Below are 27,433 nucleotides of genomic sequence, written 5' to 3' on the forward strand. Positions count from 1 at the left end.
TCCTTTTGTCTTACTGTAGATGTGATAGACCTTCCATCGATCTTGGTGAACTTAAAGAAAAGTAAATGTAGAAATCTTACCAAACAGCAGTGACCTAAAAAATGAACTGCAGCGCACCCTTGTGGAGATTTAACTTACATTTAAACAAATGTTCGCAAATGTTTGAGCAAGCAGCTCAATATATACTTTCCTCCTTAATGATGTTGAAAACACATGTGATCTTTGACCTTAAATATCAAAAACAAACCAGTTCATTGTTTGCTGATCTGTGTTTGGCACAGAGTTTATATAAAACTATACATTAACTCAAACGCATGAATTACACAGACAAACACATACAGACAAGTCAACTTTATTCCAAAGAACATACAAAAAAAAGGACTCTTAAAGCCAGTTCTGCTTAAAATCTAGATCCATTTCAGCCAGGCTCTGTGCGTATTCATTCTCCATTCTCTGCAGGGCTCCCCTGACTGTGGTCATCATTGTCTGACTTCTCGTCATCTACAAAAGGTAATAAGTAATGTACAGGGGACTTTACTTTTCTTAGATTGCAGTTTAAATTTTAGGTGCAAATAAAAGAAAAAGTACTTACTCTCAAGTGTCTGCTGTAGCTCCTGGATGGTGGTGAGAAGAACGTGGAACTGCTTCTTCCTCAACTCCAACTAAGCAAAACACAGGTGTCAGAAAAAGAAAGCAACATACATCTAAACAGAAGAGATAACGCACACATTTCCTCTTACCTTCGCATCCACATTCTCCTTAATGTGAGACAGTTGCTGGAGTTCTTTGTCTAATGCCTCCAGCTGCCTGTAAGTAAACAAAGTAAAATTAAACATGACATAAAAAAGCTAAATATATAAAGATGTGGATTATAAAAGGCCAACCTACTTGAGGGTTTCGTGCCGGTCCGGATGCTGCTGGATTACCTTTGCTAAAGCATCATATTCTGCAAGAGAACAATACATTTAAGCATGCAAAATTTTTACAATATTTGGGTAACCCAACACTCATAAACATAAGAAGCAAAACTAAATCCCTATAACAGAACACAGAGCCTTGTGAAACAGTTTGCTTGGGTCAGATGAGACCAAAAGAAAATATTTTTCTCTCCTAAAAAGGAAAAAGCGCGGCAAACGCTTGCAGAGAAAATTGGCTCTGCAAAGTTTTCCCCCATGGGGGCTGATGCAAATGCATCCTGCACTTTTATTATACTTTTTTTTTTTTTAAAACCATGGATAAGTTTCCTTCCACACGTCACTTATACCCAACTTCATGTTACCCTACCATGTATGATCCCGGTAAAATACTTGGAGGTTTGTGGATATGACATTAAACAGCTTATTATACATTGCAAGGTACTGTAAATGAAAGAAAGATTAAAGAACTTTACCTTGCCGATTTTTTCGTATTCTCTTCGCCCTCTGTATTTCTTTCTTGCATTCTGCAATCTTGTCATGAGCAGATGTGATGCTTTGTTCTTCAATGAAAAAAAAAAAAAACATTAAATAAATCAACAACAAAACTATTTGCCAAATGATCCGGACATTATAGATTGAGGTAGATTGAATCAGTTCCTACCTATGTTTGAGTAAATCTTCTCGTAATTCTCCATCTCCCGAAGGTTCATGTCGTAAACCATCAACGTCTTCCCCATGGAAAACTCGCACTGAGCCAGAGTGCCCAGCATCCTCTGATACTGTGTAAATCTACACACAGACAGAAAATAGTTCCAACTATAAGAACAGGGTTCCTGTGCAATTTTCCCATTTTAAAATCCCATCATTATCCGGGATGAAAATTTCAAACAAGCCTGTCCCTCTTGGTCTGTTTTAAAAGCTTTAATACATAACCTTACAACAAATGTATGTATAATATATTCCTACTTTGGGTAGAATGGATTTATGGCCGATAGATTTAAATTGATTGAAAGCTGAATACATAAAGCCTATTCGATGGGACAGGGAATGAGCTCTGAAAATATAACTTTCCACATTCTATCTCCTTTTCTTTGCACTTATACACGTTTCATGTCTGCGCAGGACGCTTGGAAATACAAGAAGAGTACTATTAGAACTCACCTATGCTAAGCATCGAAGATGTATTTAAATAATCCAACACACACACACAGAGGTACAGGTCAGTGTAGCTCACCCTTCCTCTGGGATCCCAGGAGAGTGGCACCATTTGGTAAAGCTTTTTAACAGCAGGTTGATTCTGCGGTCATCTCCAGCTCCGTCGCCGTCAATGAGAAGACGCTTTCTTATAACTTCATCTGAGACACACAGCAGGAAGGTCGTTTTTCCCCCAGGACAGTCACCAAACTCACTAACAGGCAGGCTACTAGCAAGCTCCTGACTAGGCTAACGGTTAGCATCTTAGCTGTTCTCACTAAAGTCAAATTCTTTGTGTAAAGTTTTACGGCTGTTCGCGGTTAAACCAAACATTAGTTTGCTGATAATTATATATGGGGCTCGGAAGACATCAATAAAAGTGATAAAGAGGAGTATAAATAAAGGAGTAAATCGCAAAACGACTTACCATCAGTAACGGCCCCCATGATGTTGTTCTTCTACTTCTTCTTCTTACTTTACAGGCACATTTCCAACCAACACTGCCTCCCCTGGTGTTAACTAGGAACTGCTACCTGGGACGTTTGAGATTAGCGCTCTAAAGGTCCAAGAGGTCGGCTCCCATTTGCTTTTTGTTGAGTTTAAAACAAATTTCACTATGAAAGAGTGCATTCTACAGAAAACTTGGAATTTAGGAGATACAAATCTATGAAAGTGTTACTTTAAAGTATTATCTTTTAAATAAATATGAGCTGTTTGTAAACATGTTTATCAAAGCAATATACGTGCATGGTTATGTATTGCTTTCTCATTAATATATATATATATATATATATATATATATATATATATATATATATATATATATATATATATATATATATATCAGTTTTACTATGATTGTGTAGAGTAGGCTACAGATGCTTAAAAACCTGCAAAACATTGTTTTGTATGTGAAGCAATGTTGATGAAAAACCTTTTCACTGGGTTTACTGGATTTAATCGGGAAAACAAGTGTGTGTGTGTGTACATATATATATATATATATATATATATATATATATATATATATATATATATATATATATATATATATATATATATAGAGATAGATAGATAGATAGATAGATAGATAGATAGATAGATAGATAGATAGATAGATAGAAGTAAAAGGTGCCATTTTTTTACATCATTGCATGAGTCTGTATGGATTTTAATCTGCAATTTCGCTTCCTCTTCATCTTGTTCATTGTATCCTATTGAGAGGCATACGCCTCTGTATTTTTATTGTAGACAAAAAAGACCAGCCGATAATGTGCATGCACTTTATGTCATCTAGTGATGGGCCTTAGTATTACATTCTAGGATTCAAATAATTGGCTTAGCTCACTACCAGGAACCATTTGGCTTTCAACTGACTTTAATCGTTCTTCTATAGCTTTCGGAATTTTTTAAAACTTGTCATTCATTATTCTCTAATCTAACTAAATCTATTGATAATATTACTAGCCTTTAAAGTTATCATGTTGAGCAATCTATTACTTTTGTATACAGCAATCTTATCTGTTATTGGATAGAAAGCATAAGCAGTGAGTGATTTCATCAGTCTCATTTCTTCTTGGCAGACAGATAGTAGTGTTTATTGCTTTGCATCCATCTCTGATTTTAATAGCATTATAAATTCCTCCCATGGTGCCAATGTAGAGGTATTAACTGCATTTCAATGTTTAAATGGATTACTGTCATGTTCATTATTAAGGAAGCATTCCGTACCATTTCATTCATATGCTGATGACTGCCAAGTCTATTTTTCTCTAAAACATAATGGTTCTGTTCAACCTCTACTTGATTGTCTGACATCAGGAAATGGATAGCTCTAAATTTCATTAGTGTTAATGAAAAAAGACAGAGGTTATGATTTTTAAATCCAGCAGTCCAAACAATGTTCCTTCTTTTGATCTTCTCTCTTTGGTCCCAACATTTGTACTTCAGGAGTAAAGATGTACCCCAGCCTCAAACACAATGCTCATGTAAATCCTATGATCAAATCCTCTTCTTTTCAGTTGAGACGGCTGTCATAGACCAAGCCACATCTAGACATTATCTTGAAATCGTGGTCCATGCTCACGCCTGGACTGTTGTGATTCTTTTTTGATTGGTCTCAGCCAAGCCACTGTTTCATGGCTATTGCTAGTACAGAATGCTGCAGCACGATTTTTAACAGGTAAAAGTAAACGTGAGCACATAACTACAGTTTTAGCATCCCTCCACTGGCTTCCATTTAAGTTTCAAATTCATTTTAAAATTATTTGATTTGCTTTAGAGTGTCACAGTGGGCTGCCCCTTCCTATTGATGTCTTCTGTAAGGACTCATGTGAATTCAAAAGAGGCTGAAACAATGTCATTATACTGTACACCCACTGGTTCTGTGACACTGGCTCAATGAAGCGACTGGCTGAAATGGCTGAGCTTGTATCTATGCCATCTTGTGACATCAGCTTTAGATCTGTTGAGTAGGACAAGATGTTGTTATCCCAATAGATACCTAAGGCACCGACAAGAATGGTGCAAAAGTTCCCCTCAAATTGGGATTCTGACAGGAGAGGAGTTCACGTTGATTTTAGCCACCTGGAACTCAAAAATTGTATCTTCTGAACAGTGTCAGGGAGTAAGAGTCTGCACAAAAAGAAAAAGTTATGTCAGTTGTGCTAATCATGTAACGCTTGAGCTGGCGAACCCGATATACAGTCAAACAGAGTTAAGTTTTAAAAAGTTTATTGCAATGATGGGTGATGGCAGATGAGCAGAACAACAGGAACTTATAGGTAGAACCAAACAGACCAAAAGCCATAGACTGAAAACTTAATCTGAAGGCACTTGATCTTCATCCAGTGTAACCAGAGCAGATAACACAGAAGAAGACCCAGGAAAGCCACTGGAGTAAAACACGATGAGTGAGGCAGGTATTTAAAGGCAGGGTGACAGGTGAGCAGAGTTGGGACTAATTAGTAGCAGCAGGTGGAGCTGATCCGGTGCTGAGTACTGGCTGGGAGTAGGCCTATCGCGATAATCAATAAATTAATTAATCACACAGCAAATTTTAATCACATGATTAATTTAAAATAAGCACAATAATTTACATAGGCATGCTTGCTTATTTCCCACTGTGTTTCCATCTCCTCTCTCTGACACGGAATAGTAAAATGTTTTCAGCACAGTGCATCGGTGTCCGCTCACCCCTACCTTCTCATTTCCTCAGTGTATTGAGGGGTTAAATCTTGCCAGGGTTTCCCACAGAAAATGAGTCAGTCCTGGCATTAGTGGTCTTGTGGCTCGCGGAAGGTGCGTCAGGAAGCTAGCTCCTCGCACTTAGCTAATAACAGTGTGTTAGGTTAGTTGAGCGGGAGGTTTTATTCCAGACAGGAACTTTACTGACTGTTCTCTACCATGCTTCAGACTGGTAAAATTATCAAACAGCATGGGATTGATTTCCACTAGTATGCTAATTACACTCAGCTACATTTATCCATAAATACTGACAAATCAGATCAATTACTTAGACTACAGGCATGTCTTGATGATATTAAAACTTGGATAACTATAAATTCTGACAAGAAAGAAGTTGTCATCTTTGGACCTAAGTCCTTAAAAAAATAGACTTTTTAATCAATCGCTTAATCTAGATGACATTAAATTGGCCTCTGGTAATAAAGTAAAAAAACATGGTGTTATTTTTGTCCAGTACATGTAATTTGAATCCCATATTAGACAGGTTTCTATGGTTTCCTTTTTCCACCTCCGAAATATTGCTAATATTAAAAATATCCTGTCCTTGAGTGACGTTGAAAAACTTTTTCATGCATTTGTTGCTTAAAGGCTGGACTATTGTAATTATTTATTATCAGGAAGTCCACAAATGCAGTTCAAAGCCTTCAGCTGATCCAAAAAGAGAGATCATATTTCCACTATTTTAGCTTTCCTTCATTGGCTCCCTGTTGAAACAAAATTAGAATTTAAAATTTAACTCACATAAAAAGCCCTTAACAATCAAGCTCCATCATATATCAGAGCTCTGATTACCCCGTATGTTCCTAACAGAGCACTTCGCTCTCAGACTGCAGGTCTACTGGTGGTGCCTAGACTTAGAATTAGAGGCAGATCTTTTAGTTACCCTCTCCTACAGAACTAACTCCCAGTTTTAATCTGTGAGGTGGAGACCCTGTCTACTTTTACGACTAGGCTTAAAACATTCCTTTTTTACAAAGCTTATAGTTAGAGAGGCTTTGGTTACAGAGCTATCTCTGTAGTTATGATACTTTAGGCTTAGACTGCTGGAGGTCATAAAGATCTGTTTCCCTCACTCTGCTGAGTTCTCCTACTGTTCTCCAGTTTGGCATTATTGGTTGCTATCTCAACTTTTCACTTTATGTTCTCTCTGTCATTTTTCTTTTCATAGTAGGTACATCTGGTCTGGCGTTCTGTTAGCAGTGAAACCATCCATGGAGGCAGGTCATTTGCCACTACCCTCTAACATTGAAAATATTACTGGATCTTTGTGTGTTTCTGTGCTTTTTTGTGTCTCAGCTCTGTCTTCCCAACACCCAGTCGGTCGTGGCCGATGGCTTTTCAACTGTGCTTGGTTCTGTTTGAGGTTTCTTCCCGTTAAAGGGATGTTTTCCTCTCCACCCTCGCTACATGCATGCTTGTTAGGGATTGCTGCAATGCAGACCACTGCCCACACTGGCTCCACGCTCCTTCAGGAGGAGTGAATGTAATTTGCCAAAACTCGATGCAATCTACTGGGTTTCTTTAGATAGGAAACTTTACGACCAATCTGTCATTATGTTTGATTAAATTGACTTTGTAAAGTGAAGTGACGTGTTTTGAATAGGCGTTGTATAAATAAACCTGAATGAATTCATGGTAAGCCAGTGGACATTAAGCTCCTCTGCTATGTTGTGTTGAGTGCCATAGAAAATGGCATAATAACGATGAAGATGGCTTCTGCTTCAATGTTCCAGTAGATCACCCTTGTAAATCTCAATGGGTCTTTCCTGATTAAATGAAATAATATCAAAATTCCCATTTACAGCTAAATAAAATGGCTATTGAACAATTTTTAAGACATCTGGGAGGGATCACCTTTTAACCAAAACCTACTGAGCCTTATTCAATACAGAATAAGAAAAGATAGATTCTTCACAACAAAGTTTGAGTTAAGATTAAATCTGTATTTATTGCATAAAAACAAAGAATAGCACATACAATGCTTATTTTGACACCCAGATAACTCCAGACATAGACAAAAGCGTAAAACCAGCAATATGTAAAGTGGTCAAACCTGCCCTGCACTGATAACAGATTATTTACTTAGAGTTTAGATGGGGCGCGCGCAGAAGGAGGGCAAGACCCGCCATACTTCTCAGGTCAAATAAACTGCTTTATAAGCTGTACGCCTGCTATGGCAGCCTCCTGCGGAAAACAACAAGACAGTTTACTGTACACACATTCCACCAAACAACATCTTCACTCAGGCTTCCCACTCGCACCGAGATGAGTCGGCACAGTGAGCCGACTCGGTCGCGACCGACACATCCCCGGTGACGTCCAACTGTCCCAGAATGCAATCTGGTAAACAGACATGGAAGCACCAGGTGAAGACCTCCTCAGAAGCTGAACGCTGCCTCCGTTCCTCTCACGCCGTCCCTGTTTGCCGTTCGCCCGGCGCATCCAGTCGCTGTTCACCGGCCCGGGGACTCAGTTAGAGCTCCAGCATCCGGAGGCTCGGTAAGTTCCCAGCTGCCGTCGCTCCGCGGCCGCCGCTCTGCTGTCAGGCTTTTTCTGGCAGCTTCCTCGCTAACGCTGGCCATGGCTGGCTTCAAGCTAATGCAACTGTTAGCCACCAAGCCCCGGTGCCACTCTCAATCAAGCCTCTTCCCAGGGCAAAACTACTCAAACATATATCCGATTTGCCTGTTATGACCCGGCCAGACACTGTGTGTTAGGGGCTGTTTGGCTTTAAGGGGGGGCCTGTATGTAGATAGCGTAGTTTGTGTTGTACAAAATGTAGTACAAAGTAGAGGAGCAGCGTTAGCTAAAAAAAAATGCTGGCTCTTGTTTGTTGTCCTCTAGCTGCTGCCCGCTAGTTGTCCCAGTTGCACCTGCTTTGTGCCAAGACATTTCTCCGCTCAAGTGCAACAAAAGCGTTTGGTTTCATTTTTATTGATACACGAAGGCGCAACAACCCATTTTAAACCAGAACGGGTGTAAAATGACTTTGGTGGGGTGGCGGATGTGATTATAAATGTAAATGCTCATCCGTTTTACGCGTCGCCTTCACACGGATTTTGCCCTGGTTTAGATGGCGACCTTTTGATCGTGTTGTTTATGACGCCGTTCCTGACCGCAGAGGGGAAAGGCTTTCACTTCCAGCCACAGGTCCTCATGTCCAACCTGCCATGTGGATGGTGAGGACTGGAGATCAAATGACGGACTGCTTCTAAATGAATCACTCTATAAACTTCACTACAGCACACCTTTAAAACAATCAGGTTTTTTTTCACAGTTTCGTTTAGTTGTATTATTATTATTATTATTATTGGTAAGCAGTAGGCGACCTGGTTATGCCACCTTTTCTTTATCTAATGTCGGGCATGTTTGGGATCATTTGGCATTCTGGACATGTGTATTGAAATTAGGTTTACTCTGTAAGGTGGAGCTAGATAGGGAAAACGGGTAATTGCAAAATCGTTCGTAAATATTGCGAATACGCTAATGGCTGTGATTAACCCGCATTCAATTCGTTCTTCTCTTTCCGTCGTCGCCACATTCCCACCGCTCTCTGTGAGCTGTAGCACATTGCTCACTAAAAGTCGGAACATCTTTGACGACTGCATTTTGGGGCAAAGGCCTTTTTTTAGTAATCGGTTTGCCGCTTAAAAGATTTCCAATTTTTCCCTTTTGTCGCTCTTAAATGTTTGAAAAGATCAAACAAATGTTAATGTCAGACAGAAATAACCTGATGATGATGGTCGTAGTTATTAAGGGGGGACACACAGTTTGTCTAACCTTCCTGGCCCCAAGTGAAATAGTCACTGGCTTCTTTGTTGTTGTATTAAGAGTCAACTGGGATTAACACTTTTATAGTTAGTTCATGAGCTACACCCAGGCGTGATTACTGCCAGACCTAAACAATCTAGAAATCTTTTCAAATAGAAACTGCCAGACAAGATGAAGTAGACTTGAAGACCTGAAAAGCTACACATCCTGCCCTGTTACAGCATAACGGAACAGATGAGAAATAATCAAAGCTACAGGGAGAGCTATTGCTTACAAACGGAGAAAGAATGGAGCAGCCGTAAAGCTTTCCAGGAGGGGCCAGCCTACTTAAATGAATTTAGGTTGGCACTGCTGACCCATCCAAGACGCCATAGAAGAAAACTAAATCTAAAGCTTTACAGGCTTCGTTTGCCTCCGTTAAAGGTAGAGCGGCCCATTTTTCTCGACACGTGGATAAGAAACCCCCAAGTCTGTTTTTGAATAACTGCGCTTGTGCAAATCCATCTTACCTGCTCTTCTGCTCTACAGGGTCAACGTGTCCCTAACACTCTCTGGTCTGTCTTCTGAGGCCTTCCTCTTCTTCTCAGAAACTTGTCAGGCAGTTTGCTCCTTGCGACTTTCAGCCATTTTTTAAAGTTTACGGTGAGAGCGGCGGCTACACCGAGCGGCTGAAAACCGAAGCTAGCTGGACACATAAACGCTAGAAGTGCGCACGCGCGGCAAGCGGAAACTAACAGGGAACATGCTCGCACATTGGCGTTAGGTGAGCGCGTCACGCTGATTGGCATGTGGGACAACCATTGATAAGGTGACTTCCTCGGAACATGAAGCCGAAAAAGATTGTCCACTACACCTTAAAGGAGTCATCACCTGGGATTTGGACTTTTCATGTTAAAACTTGTGCGTTGGGCCCAAGCTAAAACCTTCCAGAGAATCAGGAGTGTGAAAGTGACTTGTTTTTTTGGTGTGTGTGGGCTCTTTGTACAAACCATTAAAAACCCACAAGAGCGCGCTCCCTACCAAGCGGGATATTGGTGCTCCTCCTAGATTTACGCCACTCGTAGAAGGACGCTAACAGAAGCCACGCCCGCCTCTCGTCTACCGACTCTCCATCGACCATACAACTCTTCCAGTAGGCACGTCACGTTTTGCAGTGTTTTGTTAACTTGGGAAACTACCAGGCGAAGATGGCATCAAAACTGCGTTTGGACAAAGGGGCAATTCCATCAATCAGGGACTCATCTGCAGTGAACTCGGTAAGCGTTGTTCCTTGAGAAACTTTATACCGGGCTTCTCTATTCTCTGTTCGCTGTGCTGTGACTGCAAGCCCAGAGCTTTTATGACGGCCAGCTGCAGTGTCTCTGTGTCTGTGTGTGAGAGAGAGAGAGAGACACACAGACATTCACGCCAGCGGCGACACTCGGAAACGATGGTAAACAAACCATGGCGCATGAACACAAGTCAAATTCTCGCGCTTACCCTCGCAAGAAATAAAGAGGTATGAAAAAGGGCCAGAATTAGCTCTATTTAAAACATTTTTCTCCTAAAAAGTACTAAACATGAATTTAAAGACATTTTCAGAAGGGTAGTATATGTAAATACGAGGTTATGACACCTTTAAAGTAGTGTTGCGCCGATGCCATATTTGGCCCCGATACCGATACCTGGCTGTGCAGTATTGGCCGATACCGATACCATCTGTTTGAAATTGATGTGTGTGTATATATGAAGAACTGCATACTACTTAGGGTAGTAGAACTTTTTATTGCCTACCTGGAATGGGTGACAATAGTTGAATAAACTTTTGGCTCTCAAAGGCCAAAATAGTGCAACATTTGTGAAATAATAACATGTATAATAGTAGTGCAACAGTAAGACAGTAAAATTACATTAATAATTGAATAATCTCTTTTAAAACCTGGGTTTTGGCTCTCAAATGCCAAAATAGTGCAACTTTTAAGAACTTATATAACATGTATACTACTAGTCGGGAGAGAGAAGGCTGCGTTCAAGTGACATACAAACATCAAAATGGTATCGGTGCCCTATTTGTTGGTACTCACCGATACCGATACCAACATTTTAGTGCTGGATCAGGGCCCCGTCTGATACTGGTATCGGTATCGGTGCAACACTAGTTTAAAGTTAAAAAATAAAAGAGTGCAAAAACCCCATCCATGAGATCCAAGGGCAAAAACAACTATTGAGCAAAAGAAAAATCAAAAAAGAAATCACAAACACCCACCACTTATTAACCCAGAGAAACATTGTACTGCATACAAATTAAATTTTGTTGCATACAGCTTACGACAATGTAATGAGATTGTAATTGAAATAAAAATAACATTACAATATAGAGGGCAGCAGTGATAAGGATGTAACAGTGCAGGAGAAAAGCTGTTTTTTAAAAGTGTGCAGAAGAATGTTCAACCATGTTTATAGTGCAAGATAATGGTGCAAAAAAGCAATTAATTTGAAAAGTTCAACGTTGGCATTGCAAAATAATAACGGTGCAAAAATGCAGTAAACGCTCAGTTGTGTACATTCAAATTTAAATCGATTATTAAAGTCCAGCGACGTTGGCAGTGCAAAATAAATGATGCGAAATGCACAAATATCCTGTGGACTGACGAGACAAAAGTGGAACTTTTTGGAAGTTGTGCTTCCTGTAAGGTCTGTTGTCAAACCAGCACAGCATTTCAGAAAACAAACATCACTTTAACAGTCAGACACAGTAGGAGTAGTGTGATGGTACGTCTGGATCACTTGCTGTGATAGATAGACCCATAATTTCACTCTTGGGAGATGCAGCAGAACATTGATTCGAAATGCATCAACAAGCCCGCCGCTGAGTGGCTAAACAAAAAAACCAAAGCAAAATGAAGGTTTTGTAATGGCTTAGCCAAAGTCCAGACTTAAACTTAATTGAGATGCTGTGGTATGACCTTTTTTAAAAAAAAAAAAAAAAAAAAAAAAAAAAAAAGCTGTTCATGCTTAAATACCATGCAGTATGGATCAATTAAAAAAATTCTACATAGAAAAGTGGGCAGAATTCACACAAAGTTAAAGATTTGTTTTCTCTTACTGTAAACTCTGCACGGCAGTGTATCTTCCAAGAGCAGCACAAGCAATTATTAGTTTTAGGGGGCCAAACTTTACTTTATTTCATTTATTAGGGGAAATGATGTAATCATTTGAAAACTTGCCTTTGTATTTACTAAGATGATCTTTGTCTGATATACATTTTTTCAATATCAGAAACATCTTAGTTTGGCAAAAAAATAAAATAAAATAAAAAAAACAAGAACAAATCATCTGTGAGGGGGCAAATAGTTGTTCAAACCTCCGTTAGCAGTATGTTGACATTATGGTACATTAACTCTGTTGGGAATGTTCTCTACCAGATCTGAAGAGGATCTTAAAGGTAAAGCTGAGCCATGCTAGACGACAATTGTCCGGCAGGTCCATTTTTGATTTGTATAAAAAAGCCCTACAACCAATAACCCTGAATGCAGATGTATAGATAACCTGTCTGAAATTGAAAATAAGGGGATACATTTAAAATATGAGTAGAAATTGGCCACTGACTTGCACATTTTAATATTTAAAAAATCTTGATCTATGCAGAATGACGTAATCCAATAATGATAGCTGGATGATCAAAAGTTGTTATGCTTACGAGTAGATATTAATTGTTTAAAATTAGAACACGGTCCTGATCCTAGCTCTTTTTTTCACTAGGAAGGAGAAGTAGTACTAGTGTGCCGGGTTTAGACAGAATTCAAAGCCAGCCACAGACACTTTGTTAGTGAAAACACTCTTTGTATGAAGAAAAGGCCTTGAATGGCTGAAAAAGGAACTCTTTGCAGATTTAAAATGTGCTTTAAACTTAAAGTTATAATTGGTAATCCTGTTCAGAAACACTTTTTCTTATACTGGGTGAAATAGTCCTTCCATCCTGATAGTAGTCAATGTATTTAGAAAAGGAGATTAAATAAAATCTCTGGGGGAACTGCAGGCCTGTAAAAACTGTAACCAATCCCTGCCGTGCGCACCAAAGAGCGTTCCTTGTTAGTTTCTGCTTTCGCATGCACACTTCTAGTGTTTGTGTATCCGATTAGCTTAGCGGCTAGGTTAGCTTAGCGGTTAGCCGTCCATTGTAGTTACACTTTAATTATAGAGAACAATCCACATTTATCAACACGGGCGCTCCAGTCCATCATGTAAATGTAGCAGTTTTGACCATATTGGCTAATATCCATCTTTAGTCTCCAGCACCATAGTTAGTATAAAACAATAAACAAGACAGTGGTTCAAGATGCTGCTTTACATGAACATTTAAAACCTGTTGTTGCTTGTTTTATTGTTTGTTGTTGTTGTAGTTTTTATTTTTCACGAGATGGAGGTACTGTGTGAGTTGGCAAAGGGGCAAATTAACCCAGAGCCATGTTTGACTAATTTACCCTTCGTAACTGTCTATGTTGGTTGTGTTGTTTTGTTTGTCTCCAGATAGCCTCTCCAGTGTGTGTGCCAGCTTGTAGACACCCAAACTGATGAGGATTGGCTGATCAAGCTAAAAATAAGCTTCTTGTTCCTTTCTTGTGTCAAGGTAAGATCTCACAGCACGTTAATGCAGCAGGTAGTTTTAGTTCCAGATGTTTACACAGTAGCGGTCACACTTAATAATGCACGTGCGTTGAGGTACGGCTGGACGATAATTCAATAGCAATATATATCGATGGATAGCCGTGTGGTTCAATAGAGAAAAAAAAGGGGTCAATGAAAAGTTCAATAAAATAACAGTGCATTCTATCCAATGATGCAGGTTAAAACTTCAGTTGTTAATTCTTACAACCAAACCCAGACGCAGACCCAGGAAAGCTCCGTCAGCCTTCAAAGAGTTCAGATACCACGCGTTATTTTCTTTCTTTTTATAAAACTTACAGTTTTCGTAAAAAGTTGGTTGAATAAAGGCCTGTTTCAATCCATTTATTTAAAAATAGGTAATTAAGCAACAGCATAAAATGGTCAGGGCTGCACTTAAAATGTATGTTTTGAATTTGTTTGATAATTATCAATATCCATCAATATGATTTCTATTTTATCAATGTTTTTTTTTCTATATCATCCAGCCCTAGTTTGAGGTTTAGTGAGTCCCTTTCGATGCAATTCTGAGTTTCGTGTTACTTCATGAACTCCAGGTTACTCTTTAGTACAACTGCACTTCCATAAATGTTGGGTTCCTGCATAAAACATATTTACTAACAAAAAAAGCATCCTTTTATCGTTCTTCTGTTAATAGTTTATTTTGTCTATTGTATTTAGTAGTGTTTCCAGATATTTAACTCAATGCCAGGAAGTTAATATAGATTCATCTTTAAAGTTAATAATTGTTTATGTTCATCTTGGCTGCTGTTGCTGTCTGTCTGCCAGGCATCTTTGGGTTGGTGTTAAAACGAGTCCATGGATCTGCAGACAGATTTGTTAGCTGTGCGTTTCTTGTGCGACTCTTTTTTTTTTTTTTTTTTTTTACAGTACCGCTTCACATCGTGCTCCCCTCCGTGTAAAAGAGAAAACTAACTTTTTAGCAAACTTCACTGGAAGCTCTTGGAGAGTCGCCTTTCACCGGCCTCACCCAGTTAGAAACCGTTCCACAGTGTTAGTTGCAGCTGCATTTTCTTTTCTTTGATGTAGTTTCCTTAATATTCTGTATGCATGAAAATACCTTACGTTGCGAGCATTGTGGCGCGCAGCTGCATATTTTGATCGACAGCCGACGCGGCTCTGTGACGACGGCAGCACCTCTGCTTTCTCTACATTTCATCGCCTGTCAAATCATTTTTTTACTTTTCAGAATTTGATCCAATCAAATGCAGAACATTGCTTCAGTTTTTCGGACACGGCGTAAAAATGCAACACAGTCCCCACAAATCGGGACATCTGGTCACCCTAGTACCACCTGGTGTGTGTGAGAGAGATGAGACTGAGAGAGCAGAGAGAGTGAAAAATATCAAAAGCACAGAAAAGCGCTTTTTCTTTCTATCTTAAATGCATGCCTGTGATGCTGGAACAACTGCTGGAGTTCTACAAGGATTGAATAAACAAAATAACAAAACGGAGCATAAGTCCGGGCTTCATTTTTAGGGCTTCACAGCTATGACAGCTATGTGCTTAATGCTGTCACGGTTGCTAGGCAACAGAGTAATATTAAAGTATCCCCCTTCGGCCCAGTGTATACTGTTTATCTGCAAAAAAAATTGTTTTTTTGGAATGAGTTGCACTTTAAGGTTTAACGTTTCGTGTTACCGCCACCTGCTGGACTGGAGGTGGTGGAGCTTCACAAATTCTCTGTATGTCATCAAGCTGATTTTTAAAGAAATTTCTGCAGCCGTTCAGAGCAGTGGAAACAGAAAGCGCACAGATTACCCAGGGTTCCTTTTACCTGGATAAAAAAAGAAAAATCCCAGGTGTTTAAATCTCAGGTCCATCAATAATGGAAAAGGGGCTAAAATGTCTTTACCTTTTTGTGTCACCCAAAAATGTATCTTGGGTAATCTCTGTTTATCATCCCTCCAACAATGAAATGTAATTTCTGACCCTATTCACAACTACAAACAAGTTGTGTTTAATCGAGATGTTATGCGACAAACCAACAAAATTTAACACATAAGTGTCAAGTGGGAGAAATAAGTAAACATCTAATGAAATATACTTGACATTTCATTAAGCCCTCTTGAGTTAATACTTTATGGAACCATCTTTGAAAGCTACTAAAGCTCTAAGTGTTAAATAACATTACTAGGATCAATGTTACTGTGTCATCTGATGGTTTATAATTGCAGCATCGCTTCCTGAATCGTAATATTATTTACGATCCCTACACCTAACGTCTTAGTGTTCTAGCAGTTTTGACATACTTTTTCCATTTATGGTCAACACACTGGAAAGTGCTCCATGAAATTTTAAAAGCTTGTGATATTGTTTTAGAAGCTAACTCAACTTTAAACTTTAAGCCTGGCCTGTTTGCTCTGGTCTTTGGTCTTCTGGTTGCTGTTTGTTCACTGATGTTCTCTAACAAACCTCCTAGGCCTTCACAGAACAGCTGGAGTTATCTTGAGATCAAAGCACTCACAGATGGACTCTAGTTCACCAGCGAGGGGACTTCTGAATTCAAATAGTTGCCCTTGGGTTTATGTAAGGTCGTCGGATTAAAGGCCGGATAGAAATGCATGCCGCACCTTTCAGATTTTTGTTTGTGAAAAAGAAGTGAAGCTTTGTTTTGTTTTCTTTCTACAATCCATTTAGCTCCATTAATAACGTGTTCACAGATGTGCAAGCTACCAATAAATGTGTGTGAATTCACACTTGTACCCTCGTGGATCCTTACAGTGAATCGTGTTTTTGATTTTTAAAGTAAGATGGTGACTGTTGCCTTTAGCCTGGAATATGTGCTGTCCATGATTTCCATAAACACTTTCACACTTTCATGTTGTCAGACCACAGGACAGTTTTCTACTTTCATTGGACCTTTCTTAGTCAGATAATTGTTTTCTGATATTAAGAATAAATTGACGATCGGAAAGATTTAAGTGCGACAGAAACAAGAAATCTGAGGGGGGGGGGGGCAAATCCTTTTTCACAGGACTCTATTCAGTTTGTGTGCGGGTGTAACAGGCTGGTGCAGGGACAGGCAGGTAAGTGTTTTGCCCTACTTTATTTAAGGAGCTAGACGAGTGCTTTGATTCTTTGTCTTTTTTTTAGTATAACTGTGGTGTAAAATGTGCATTTGGCAATGCGTGATTTTAAAAATATCGTCCATCTTTGCTTTTGTGTCAGAGTGCTGTCGAACTGTAATGCTCGTCAGCTTTGTTCACTCGTAGAAATGGTTGTGGGACTAATTTCTATATTGTTATGTTATTAGTATTGTGCCTCTTAGTACTTTTAAACAACCAGGTATTAATGTTTTATTGGCCTGATGTAGCGATCACTGCCTCTTCTCCTCGTTCCTCCCTTGCTGCATGCTGTACCTTACTATTCTCGGGGCACAGCGTACCGTTGAGGTATCTTATGAGCTCAGAAGGAAATGAAGTGGGGGCTGACTAAGATCAAGAAATGTAAATACGACGATGAGAACGCCCGACTGATGAGTAATGACTGCAAACCCCACCAGTATAGTTATGAGTAATCTCTGAAGTATCATCTCAGTCGCAGCTGGGTCAAATATCTTCACCAGAACTTTCATCAGAACCTAGTTCATACAGTCGAAATGGAGCTGGATAATTGTTTTAATCACAAGAATGATTGCAATTCCAGCCAAGCTCATAGTTGAATTGAGAAAAATCTTTGTGCTGCTGTAATGACATACCCACCAAGATTTGATCTTATTCAACAAGATATTTAGAAGAACTGCTACGTTCTCGCCCGGGTCAGCTCACCCCTTTGCTGAGTCCTACCCCTAAACTATAATTACACTTTGCCCTTTCATCTCTTCTAGCTTCCATTTTGGACCTATAAAGAAAGCTATTTTGAATTCATGATTTAAGCTGTGCTGTATCACCTTAATTTTAAATTGTTAGGTAATTTCATGCATAATTAAGATAAATGGTCGTAAAAATTGTCAAATCTCCCATCTAATCTGATTTAATTTTGCTTTCCCTACATATGAAAATATATTGGCATTTGTCTTTGTTTTGATCCCTATCTTGGCAAGTCCAACCTTATAAAATATGAAAGATTATAAACAACAAAATGACTGCTAAGTGACCTGCTGATATAATATAAATAATTTAAAATCGTAGAACCACATTCCCTCACAGCCGACTATTATCAGAAATACACTTGAATTGGTTGGTTGGTAAAGTGGAAATAAAAACGGCTTTCACGCTGGTACAACATGAAGCATGGAAAAGTATTTAGCCCCTAAAGGCATTCTTCTGTTTTTGTTTTTCTTCACTTAAATGTATCAGATAATCAAATTTCGAAAAACAAGAATAGCTTTCTAATTGCAACCTGATTTATTAGGGGTTAAAAAGCTATCAAGACCAACCTGGCCCTTGGTGAAAATGTAATTGCTCCCTTAACTGCTTGTGCCATATATGGCAGCGACAACTGCTATCAAGCATCAGCGATAGCTGGCAGTGACTTTTGTACATGGCTGCACAGAAATATTGGCCCACACGTTTCAGGGATTGTTTCAGTTCAGGCACATTTGATGGTTTTCTAGCATACATTTCTTCTTTGAGTTATGCCAAAGCACATTTAAGGCCAAACTTTGATCCACCCACTCCAAAACCTTCCTTTTTCTTTTTTGGCAATTCAGAGGTGGACTTGCTGGTTGACTTCGGATCATTGTTCTGCTGCCTAACCCAAGTAAGCTTAAGGTCATAAACCGATGACTGGACATTTTCCTTCAGGAGAGCATAATTCATGGATTATGGAAAGTTGTCCAGCTCATAAAGTAGCCACACAGCCCCAGACCATCTCACCAACACCTCCATGTTTGACTGTCAGCATGAGGTTATTTGTCTGATGATGTGTTGGTTTTACCAGATGTAACCAACGCACACCTTCCAAAAATATTTATTTTGTCAGTCCTACAAATATTTTACCCAAAGTCTTGGGGAACACAAAGATGTTTTTGGCAATTAAAAAGCCAGCGTTTGTGTTCTTTTTGGTCAGCAGTGGTTTTTGCCATTAAACTTTCCCACTTCTGGCATTTTTGCCCAGGCTCTTTAGTTTTGACTCATGAAATCAGACCTAATGGGAGCCAAGTGAAGCCTGTGGACCTTTAGAGATCGTTCTTGGTTCTTTTGACCCCTCCTATGTACTCTTGGAGTAATTTTGGTAGGCCAGTGCCACTTCCTGGCTTCCAGGTTTTTTCTTTTTTCCCTTTGTGGATAATGGCTCTTAGTGTGTTGAAACGGTCACTGGTTGTGAGACAACAAACATTAAATTGTATCAGGTGAAAACATCAATACACACATCGAATATGTTGGTCTGTTATTATGGGTAGAATCAACTCTGAACGGGTGGGTTTTCAGTCTTGATAGTGTTTCGGCTGTTTTGCAGTTTTCTGGAAGTTTGTTCCAGATTTGTGGAGCATAGGAACTGAAAGCTGCTTCTCCGTGTTTAGTTCTGGGTTTGCAGAGTTGACCAGAACCAGAAGATCTGCGTGGTCTGGAAGGCTGATAGAGAAATGCTAAATAAATTACATCTTTATTTGAAAACTGTACTACTATGCCCGGGGTTCTTACTCACAGTTCACAAGCACAGAGGATTGTTACCAGTTGAGGACAAGGAATCTATATTTGACGGAAATGTTACCTGGATTAGCATCGATTGGACAAAAGGAAATGAACGTTTACTTTTTCTCTGCTAAACACTGACACTATATTCAGATTGAAGTGGTCAGTTCTGATTTGGTTTCCCTTTATAACTAAAAGGTGCAAAATGAAGTAGACATTCCCAACATGTCTCTTAATTTTGTTTTACCTGGTTTGTGTACATTAGGAAATCACCTTGTCTTGCCCTACTGACAGCGTGCTGTTCCTTAAGACATGACAATGTAAAAGGTTACAAAGAATTAAGCATCACATTGTTTAATAAAACTGCAAGGGACTTATTTACCGGTTTATATTTTTTATTTAAAACATGTCAGGCAGTGTGTTATTTCTTTCAATTCTCACTATTATTAAGTCTTGTTTATTTCTTGGTGTTGGGTTAGGCGAAGTCATTTAGAAAGTGAAAGTAAAGTTAAACTACATTTTTATTTTACTTTGTAATGACATGTACAAAGAAAAACATAGTGGTTTTCTTAAAGTGAAAGGAGGACAATTGAGTTAAATGTATTTTTTTTTTGGCTTTGTTTTTTGTACGCCTTCTTCTTTAAACAATGCTGAGCGCTGAATCGTCAAAGACAATCCTCACCTTCGGGCAAAACCTCCGTGTCCCACTTGCTGCCCTGAAGCCCTGCAAACATTGGCCCACTTCCCTGTTCTTTGCAGGAAGAAGCAATTTCAAATCTGTGGACATAGATTGCAAAACACAAGGCATGTACACCGACTTTGTGCACATAGTTGTTATAAGAGCTGAGATCCAACAGTGCTTCTTAAGAATTGGGATGTTAGATCTACTCAGTTTATGTTTCTTTTTTTTTATCTCTCCTTTTGTGTGCAGTTCTTCTGCTTACCCTGAAAAGGTGTCACCATTGTACTCTTTCATAAGGTATCACAGTACAGTTACCATTCTGTCTACAAAGTTTTTGTGTCCTGTCTGTTACGCTTCCAGTTTTTTTTTTTTTCAACAGTGCTGCGCATAATTATTCATAACCCGTGATTTAGTTTTATTTTCATATTAAACCACAAAATGGACTTTAGTGGGATTTTTTTTTTAGTAGATCAATGCGTAGTGGTTAAAAATTGCAAAGCTGAATAGAAACGACATATGGTTTTCAAATGTTTTATTTTTTTTAAACAAATCTGCCGTTTTTTTTTAGCCTCCTTTACTCTGATTCCTCCAGTTGCCTTCACAACTCACTGAACTACCAGTGTACCTGTGTATAATTTAACAGGAGAGAAACCGCCGTGTTTTAAAGACTTTAAAGGTTGGTTCAAAGAGCATTAGTGAACAACAGCTTTTTAGTATAGCCAACAAAAGGCAATTTCCAGAAAATTCTTAATTTTACCTAACATGGATAACTTGTGCAGTATTTCATTGCTGACAAACATTGTGCTGTCATCAGTTTTGTTCAAAGGCATTTTTTGTTTGTGTACTTATTGACCACTTTACCAGGTAGGTCTGTTTTAATTGCTTGTTCAAACAAGTGGTCAAGTCACCCAGTTACGCGGCAGCAACTCTGTGCATTTAGTCATCCAGTTGTGTGGAATATAACCGTCAGTGAATCAATCGGGGTTGATCTGCGGGTCTTTCAAAAACTACTGATCTGCTAGGCATTTCACATGCAACCCAGTTTTCACTCAAGTTTACAAAGAAAGGTTGAAAAATATGAGAATTTTCTGTAACAACATGAAAACATGAGGTCTATCCTACTTTGTATCATCAGCTAAGGCAGCTGGTGGCAGTGTAATGGTTTGGGACACATGTTCTCGGCACACCTTGGGCCCATAAACTTAATTTTACCTCCACAGCCTATTTCAGTGTTGTTGCTGACTGTCTACATCCTTTTACGACCGCAGAAAAGTTCCTGACACCCTATTCTGGCTCTTGACTAGAGCCAGAATAGGGAGGCAGTTCTGAAAGCATGCGGGGGAGACAAACATGAATAATAAAAGGGGCCCTTGAGGGTATATTTGTAAAATAATTTTCATTAGACACACGATGCCATTATAAAGTTACTATAGCATAGGGCTGGACAATATAGAAAAAAAGTATATCGATTAAAATAGAAGTCATATTGATCCATTAATTATCAACAAATTCCAAACATACATATTTAATGTGCTGCCCTGGCCGTTTTATGCTGTTACTAAGCGACCGTTTTTTAGATACATAACACACAAACACTGAATTCAAACTCAACCAATTATTCAACCAACTTTTTACCCAAACTGCAAGTTTTTTTTTAAAAAAAAAGAAAAAAGAACGCGTGCTCTGAACTATTTGAAAGGGGCGGAGCTTGGCTCCTGGATCTGCGTTTGTGATTGGCTGGGAGAATGTAACGACTGTAATATTAACCTGCATGGCTAGAACGCAAAAGAAAGAACAACTTATTCTATTGAACCTTTTGTTGACTTTTTTTAATCATCAATTTAAGTCTTTCGGTCAATATATATATTGATATTGAATTAGCCCTGCTATAGTAGTATAGGTTATGCATAGTGGAGGAAGCCGGGGTTTGTGAACATGAGCGAGGTGACACACCAGTGTCGGCGCTAACTGGATTGTGGACCCGGACCTCCATCCGAAGTGGCCGTATACTGCGCATATATGAAGCAGCTCACGCGTTAATCGGTTTATTCGGTTCGTTTAATTTAAAAGAGGCGTCTGCGAACCAAAACATCCCAGGTATCGGCGACTTCGAATAACCAGTGGGTGAAAAGTCGTCCTATCCCGAGCGCGCCCACGGCTGACTCTCTCTGTTGTTACATTGTAGCGGAAAGAATGTCGGAAAGGGCCGAGGATGACGTCAGGGGGGAGCAGCGCCGAGCGGCCAGGCAGCAGCTGAAGCAGCAGCAGCAGCAGATCCAGCGGGGAGAAGGCTCCACAGCAATGGCGACTGTTACGGAGCGGAGATCGCTGCCTAGTCCTGAAATAATGCTGGGACAGCCTTGGAGCAGCTGGGTCGACGCCGCCAAACTCCACGGACACGACGGTGAGTTCCTCGGCGGCCCGAACGTGCGAGAGGAAGCGAGGGGAAGCGCGACACTTCCCAGTCCCGTCCTTTTTTTTTTTTTTTTTTTTTTTTATTTGGCCGATTGCATGCAGTTTTTTTTAGGCTGGATATGAAGAAACGCTACTGGTAGCGGCAGCACGGCCAGGCGAGCAAGTGCAACTATTTATCTGTCCCTGTGTCGGATCGCCTTGTTTCCAGGTGCTGAATCGGAGGAAAGTTTCAAAGACTTGGGGAAAAATCGAGAAGCCATGCGTTTGTACAGAGAAGGTGAGTGTTTTTTTTTTTCTTCTTCTTCTTCTTCTTCGCTGTAGGGCCAAAGGTGTATTTTGGTTCTGGGGCTTTGCACATACAACACACACACACCGGCTGAAAACAGTTTACACGCTCGGTTGAGACTGAACTTACTGTAGGTCGTGCGCGTAACAACAAAGTAAACAACTGGTTGTGGGTCTGAAACGTGTTTTTGTTCCACTTTGGTTTCACCTTTGCATCTGTCCACAGAAACAAGAATCGGTAGTTGAGTTAAGGGCATAGCTTATTGTTGTCATTCAGGAAGGCGAATTTAATGCACGTCTTAAAGAGTTGTATGTCAAAGTATTTCACCTTGAATGAACAGTGAATAACCTGATATATGCCGGCTAATATTAGGATAGTTACAGCTTTTAAAAAGCTGAAATTAAACGTATGTCCCGGAAATCGCAAAAATTGCCTCACTTCTAAAACGATTTAGATATCGCCTTAACAATTTCAACAAAGGATGAATAATTTGTATTGATTAGAATAGATGTCAGTTGATTGACTTGGACTTTAACCTTGTGTTATTAAGCTATAAAGCCAAATTCACCACTGTAGAATATATTGTCACTATTCAATGAAAATTATCCTGACTTGAAACAAAGAAACGTTCAGTTTGTGTTGATTGTCAAATTAAATATTGCAGTTGAATCCTGAAATTCAAGCATTCAGGCATGCGCTCATGTCTCATCAGTTAAGGAGTTTTAACATCACAGACTGTTTGGTTGATTTAAAGTGAAAGTTGCTGGCTGATCCAAAAGTTCAGCAAACCTCCTCTGACAATATCGCTCATGGGGAAAAACAAACAATGTCCTGGGTGTTTATGTTTATGTTCTCAACAGAAATTTTTTCAAACTGCAGTTTGTAGTAGCAAATAAAAGCTGTTTTTGAGGGGCTGCCATTAACCGCTGATCAAGCAACTAGATCCTTAATGGCAGCCGGAGACAGATAGCTGCATAGCTAATTTCATTGTTTAGCATCCCCCTTTGTACTGTTTTTTTACATTGCAAAAAAAGCGGTTTAATTTTGCTTTAATAATTTCAAATTATCACCTCTACAATTTATTTGCAGACACATCAATAATTGTCAAATGACTCACAATATTATACCCCAAAATACAAACATCTCAGAAGTCATCGTGTCAACATAATTATAAAAAGGTGGTAGTTAGAAAGAGGCTTCTACTCACATTAGTGAAATGTTACGATTACGTTCATTGTGAAAACCTGAAGCTGTATTTTATTTTTTTTTCTTGATGAAAGCAATTTATCTTCTACCACAGATTTGTGGTCAAGGTGAGGGACAGAAATGTCTTAATTATAACATACAGTTGGAAACACAAGGCTACAGAAAGAAATATCAACAGTAAGACAAAACAAATTAAAACACGGCAAAAATCAGACCGTTACGTATTTGAAAACCTGGTTGTGGCACAGAATACTTATTCACAAAATGTTTTTACTCTAAGGAGGACACTAGGACTCGTAGTGTTAGATCCAGTGTCTCAGTATTTGATCAGACTGCTGGTCATTTGCCCACCTGTACTTTAAAACTGAAAATCGTGTGTTTGGTCTACCCCCCACAGAGTGACGCTTCACGGCGGTTTATCACGGCTCTTTTATTTGTACCGTCTCCTGTAGTGATTTCTGTCCTGGTGCGGGGAAAGACTTTGAATGTAGCGGGTGACAAAGAGGGGCGGATTGCTAACCCAAGTAAGGGGCGGTCAGAGTTTAAGGTTATTCTGACAACCTGGTCACACCGCTTGGTTTTCACCAGAAAATACCCGACGCTGCACGAGTTTGGTGTCGGTTACCTTTAGTGGCGAGATTGTCGTACTGAACGACTGCAGTCAGCTTCTTGGGGTTCTCTCACATCCACACTTCAGGTTGTCTGTTTGGTTGAGTAAAGCCAGAATGTTTTTCAAACTCAACTAAACGTGATGGTCCAGCACACGAGTTGGAGAATGATGGGTAGAGCCTATGGTGTTGCGAGATAAGCAGTGTTCTGAGCCTGATAGCCTCCGCTGTGCGCCCGTGGTGACGACGTTTGAACCTGGGGACAGCTTGCAGTGGCGATATCTCCGCGCATCCAGTGAGACGGACGGAGTTTGCGCACGTTCAGTCCTCTGGTCGTTGGGAGCCGTTTGCCCAAGCCTCCCTTCAGTTCTTAGTTTGCGCCCGGGACCTACGCATGCTCTGAACGTTCGATCGCCTGAAAGCGTCGCCCCGAGATGAGGCTAGATCGCATCAGAGCGACCCGTTCACGTCGGGTTATTGCTCAACTGTCCCGACGCAGCTTCAGAGGCTCTTTGGCCGAAGCATCTGCAGGAACATTTATACCAACCCCAAACAATCTCTCTCCCAAGAGTTCCAAGTGAATGAACATTATGGCTACGTTCACACTGCAGCCTGAAGTGACCCAATTCCGATTTTTTTTTCTTTTTTTTGCCCCTATGCGACCTGTGTCTGATCTTTTTATGACAGTCTGAACAACACAGATCGGATTTTTTCAAATGCGACCCAGGCCACTTGGATATGTGGTCCTGAATCTGATACGTATCTGATCTTTTCAAATGCGACCTGTGTCTGTACGGCCGGGTCGCATTTATCCGACCTGTACGTCATTGATACTCGACAAACGTCACTATTCTGCGCCCTGCTATGCAGAAGCGGGAAGAAAGATGACACCCATGGCGGACAACAACTAGGAGAGCAGTCAATGGAGGGAAAGCTCCGGTTAGAAAATAAATTAATGACCACAAAATTTGCGCCAACATTATAATCCATGTTGACTTCCACAAACACTGAGGACGCTTGCTATGTGTGACGTCATCACGTCCTCGAGTGCGCATGCGGGACACTTAGGTTGAACGCATTCAGTTCACACAGGAGATCACATACAAGTCGCATAGATTTGGAAATGTGAACGACCATGCAAAAAAATCAGATTTCACAAAAAAATCGGAATTAACCATTAAGACCTGCAGTGTGAACGTAGCCTATGTTTGGATTTCTTTTCGGAGCTCCAGCAGCAGGAATTTTAAATCTTAACCTGTACAGACCAGAAGTCTGTGCAGGTTAAGATTGTGCAGGTTCTCGTGTCGAGTTCTCATGCCTGCAGATGTAGTCCCTGAAACCAAAGACGGAAGCTGCAGATGGAGTTTTCTTGTCCTCTTCATCTGGAAATATGGAGCAAGTGCTTTATGGAGCTCCACGCTTCATTCAAGCTGAACGTTTGGAGCCCTCTCTGGCTCTACTCCTTTTGTTTTCTAGCAACCAGCGGCAAACTTTGGCACGTCTGGAACCCCTGCGCACTTGTCCCCTGCTCTGTGGCGAAGGCGTTGGACATTGCTTTCTACCTCAACACACGCACTGCTGCAGGATCTCTCACAGGTCGCCGTAACAAGTGTTTTGGAGGCTCACGTTGAACTCTGTTGTTTCTGATTCTTGGTCGTCCTGTAGAGATGTTCTCCTTTCGTTTGTCTTCGAAGAAAAGCAACATTGCTTTATCAGCAACGCATAGAACAGCTTGGACTGTTAAAATGAGGCAGTGGTGCAAAACGTGCCAGTTTTCTCTATCGACAGATTAGACCTCTGATAAAACCATAAATCTATATCATGCACAAGTCTGATGGGTGCGTCTCTATTATTAGGTAATTATGTGCTGTATGCCAATAATATGTAGTGATGCTTTTCTTTAGAGCTAGAGGGATATGAAGACGTTTTGCTTGTCGCCAGGAAACCTAATTCTTGACATCGGCAAAACAGCAGGTAAAAAATTTTATTGAAATTACGGGAGGAGGGGAGCTGCGTGATTTCGGGAAAACAAGGCAGCACTGTTGCTGTAAACGCCAATCCTGAAATCCATTTCCAGTTGACCTTCACTTTTCAGACACTTTTCAGTCTCTAGCATCGGGTTATGGCCCCACCTTTCTCCAGGAGCTTTAGCATCTCATCAACTAAAGAAACGTACATTCAGGGACGTTATTTGTCCATTTAAGAGGCCGGATGTGTCGTAGTCATTTGTGTTAGTGATATTTCATACGCTGATATTGCATAAGCTATTCGCTATATTATAAAGCTCTAGTTAGGATTTCAAAGATGCACATTTCTTCTTCCACTGTCTGCATCATGGATTCATTTAAATCTAAATCGTAGCCGTCGAAAACGTTGTAGCTTGTCTCATGTCTTCCAGTTGTTGTGCGGTCCTTATTTACGTTTCACTGTTCTCAGAAAGTTACGGGTTAACTGCAGGCCTTGCGTTTGGTGCCGTATCTAATATTAAATTCACATGTGTCAACAAGGTGTGCTGTGTGCGTACCCCAAGACCAGTACACTGTTCCTAAAAGCGTCAAGCGAACAGCCCTGTTATCACGTGTCTTTGAGGAGAAAGCTAACACAGTCACTGCATCTTTTTGTGACCGGCTTTGAGAGGGATTCCTCGGGATGGCGGCGAGGACGGGGCATGTCGGCTCTCCTGGTCAGATGAAGGCTGACGGGCGGAGCGGTCATTTTGATGTTTCAGGGCTGCTAGATGAGTAAACCTGCAGAGCCAGCTTGAAGCGCGTCTTTGTTATGTAGCAGCGTCTGTCGGCGGCTGTTGTCTGTGTCATGGAGTCTGATCAATTCACGCCGCCCGTGCCAGAAGTTTGCCTTCACAC

The 27,433-nt window shown here is 40.2% G+C and overlaps 2 protein-coding genes across 4 annotated transcripts in view; one reads left to right on the forward strand and one right to left on the reverse strand.

The window, feature by feature from the left end:
* Nucleotides 1–336: 336 nt before the first annotated feature.
* thoc7 (THO complex 7) lies at nucleotides 337–2,648 on the reverse strand. Its single transcript, XM_012862161.3, has 8 exons — nucleotides 2,539–2,648; nucleotides 2,152–2,272; nucleotides 1,579–1,706; nucleotides 1,391–1,477; nucleotides 889–946; nucleotides 741–807; nucleotides 593–662; nucleotides 337–501 (listed from the first exon to the last, which is right to left on the reverse strand). Exons 1-8 carry the CDS (start codon nucleotides 2,555–2,557, stop codon nucleotides 440–442), a joined length of 612 nt encoding a protein of 203 aa, XP_012717615.1. The 5' UTR covers nucleotides 2,558–2,648; the 3' UTR covers nucleotides 337–439.
* A 5,031-nt stretch (nucleotides 2,649–7,679) lies between these two features.
* LOC105926015 (ataxin-7) overlaps nucleotides 7,680–27,433 on the forward strand; it is a 48,529-nt gene continuing 28,775 nt past the window's right edge. The window contains exons 1-4 of one of the 3 annotated variants that reach the window (XM_012862158.3): nucleotides 7,680–7,856; nucleotides 13,638–13,737; nucleotides 22,240–22,458; nucleotides 22,678–22,746. In XM_012862158.3, coding sequence (XP_012717612.2) covers nucleotides 22,248–22,458; nucleotides 22,678–22,746 — 280 coding nt within the window. In that variant the 5' untranslated portion in view covers nucleotides 7,680–7,856; nucleotides 13,638–13,737; nucleotides 22,240–22,247. Of the gene's footprint in view, nucleotides 7,857–13,637; nucleotides 13,738–21,932; nucleotides 22,152–22,239; nucleotides 22,459–22,677; nucleotides 22,747–27,433 lie in introns of those variants that run through there. The other 2 variants (XM_021316244.2, XM_021316245.2) reach the window with 2 other exon arrangements.

This window comes from Fundulus heteroclitus, chromosome 20 (assembly GCF_011125445.2).
Source record: "Fundulus heteroclitus isolate FHET01 chromosome 20, MU-UCD_Fhet_4.1, whole genome shotgun sequence".
Taxonomy (NCBI): domain Eukaryota; kingdom Metazoa; phylum Chordata; class Actinopteri; order Cyprinodontiformes; family Fundulidae; genus Fundulus; species Fundulus heteroclitus.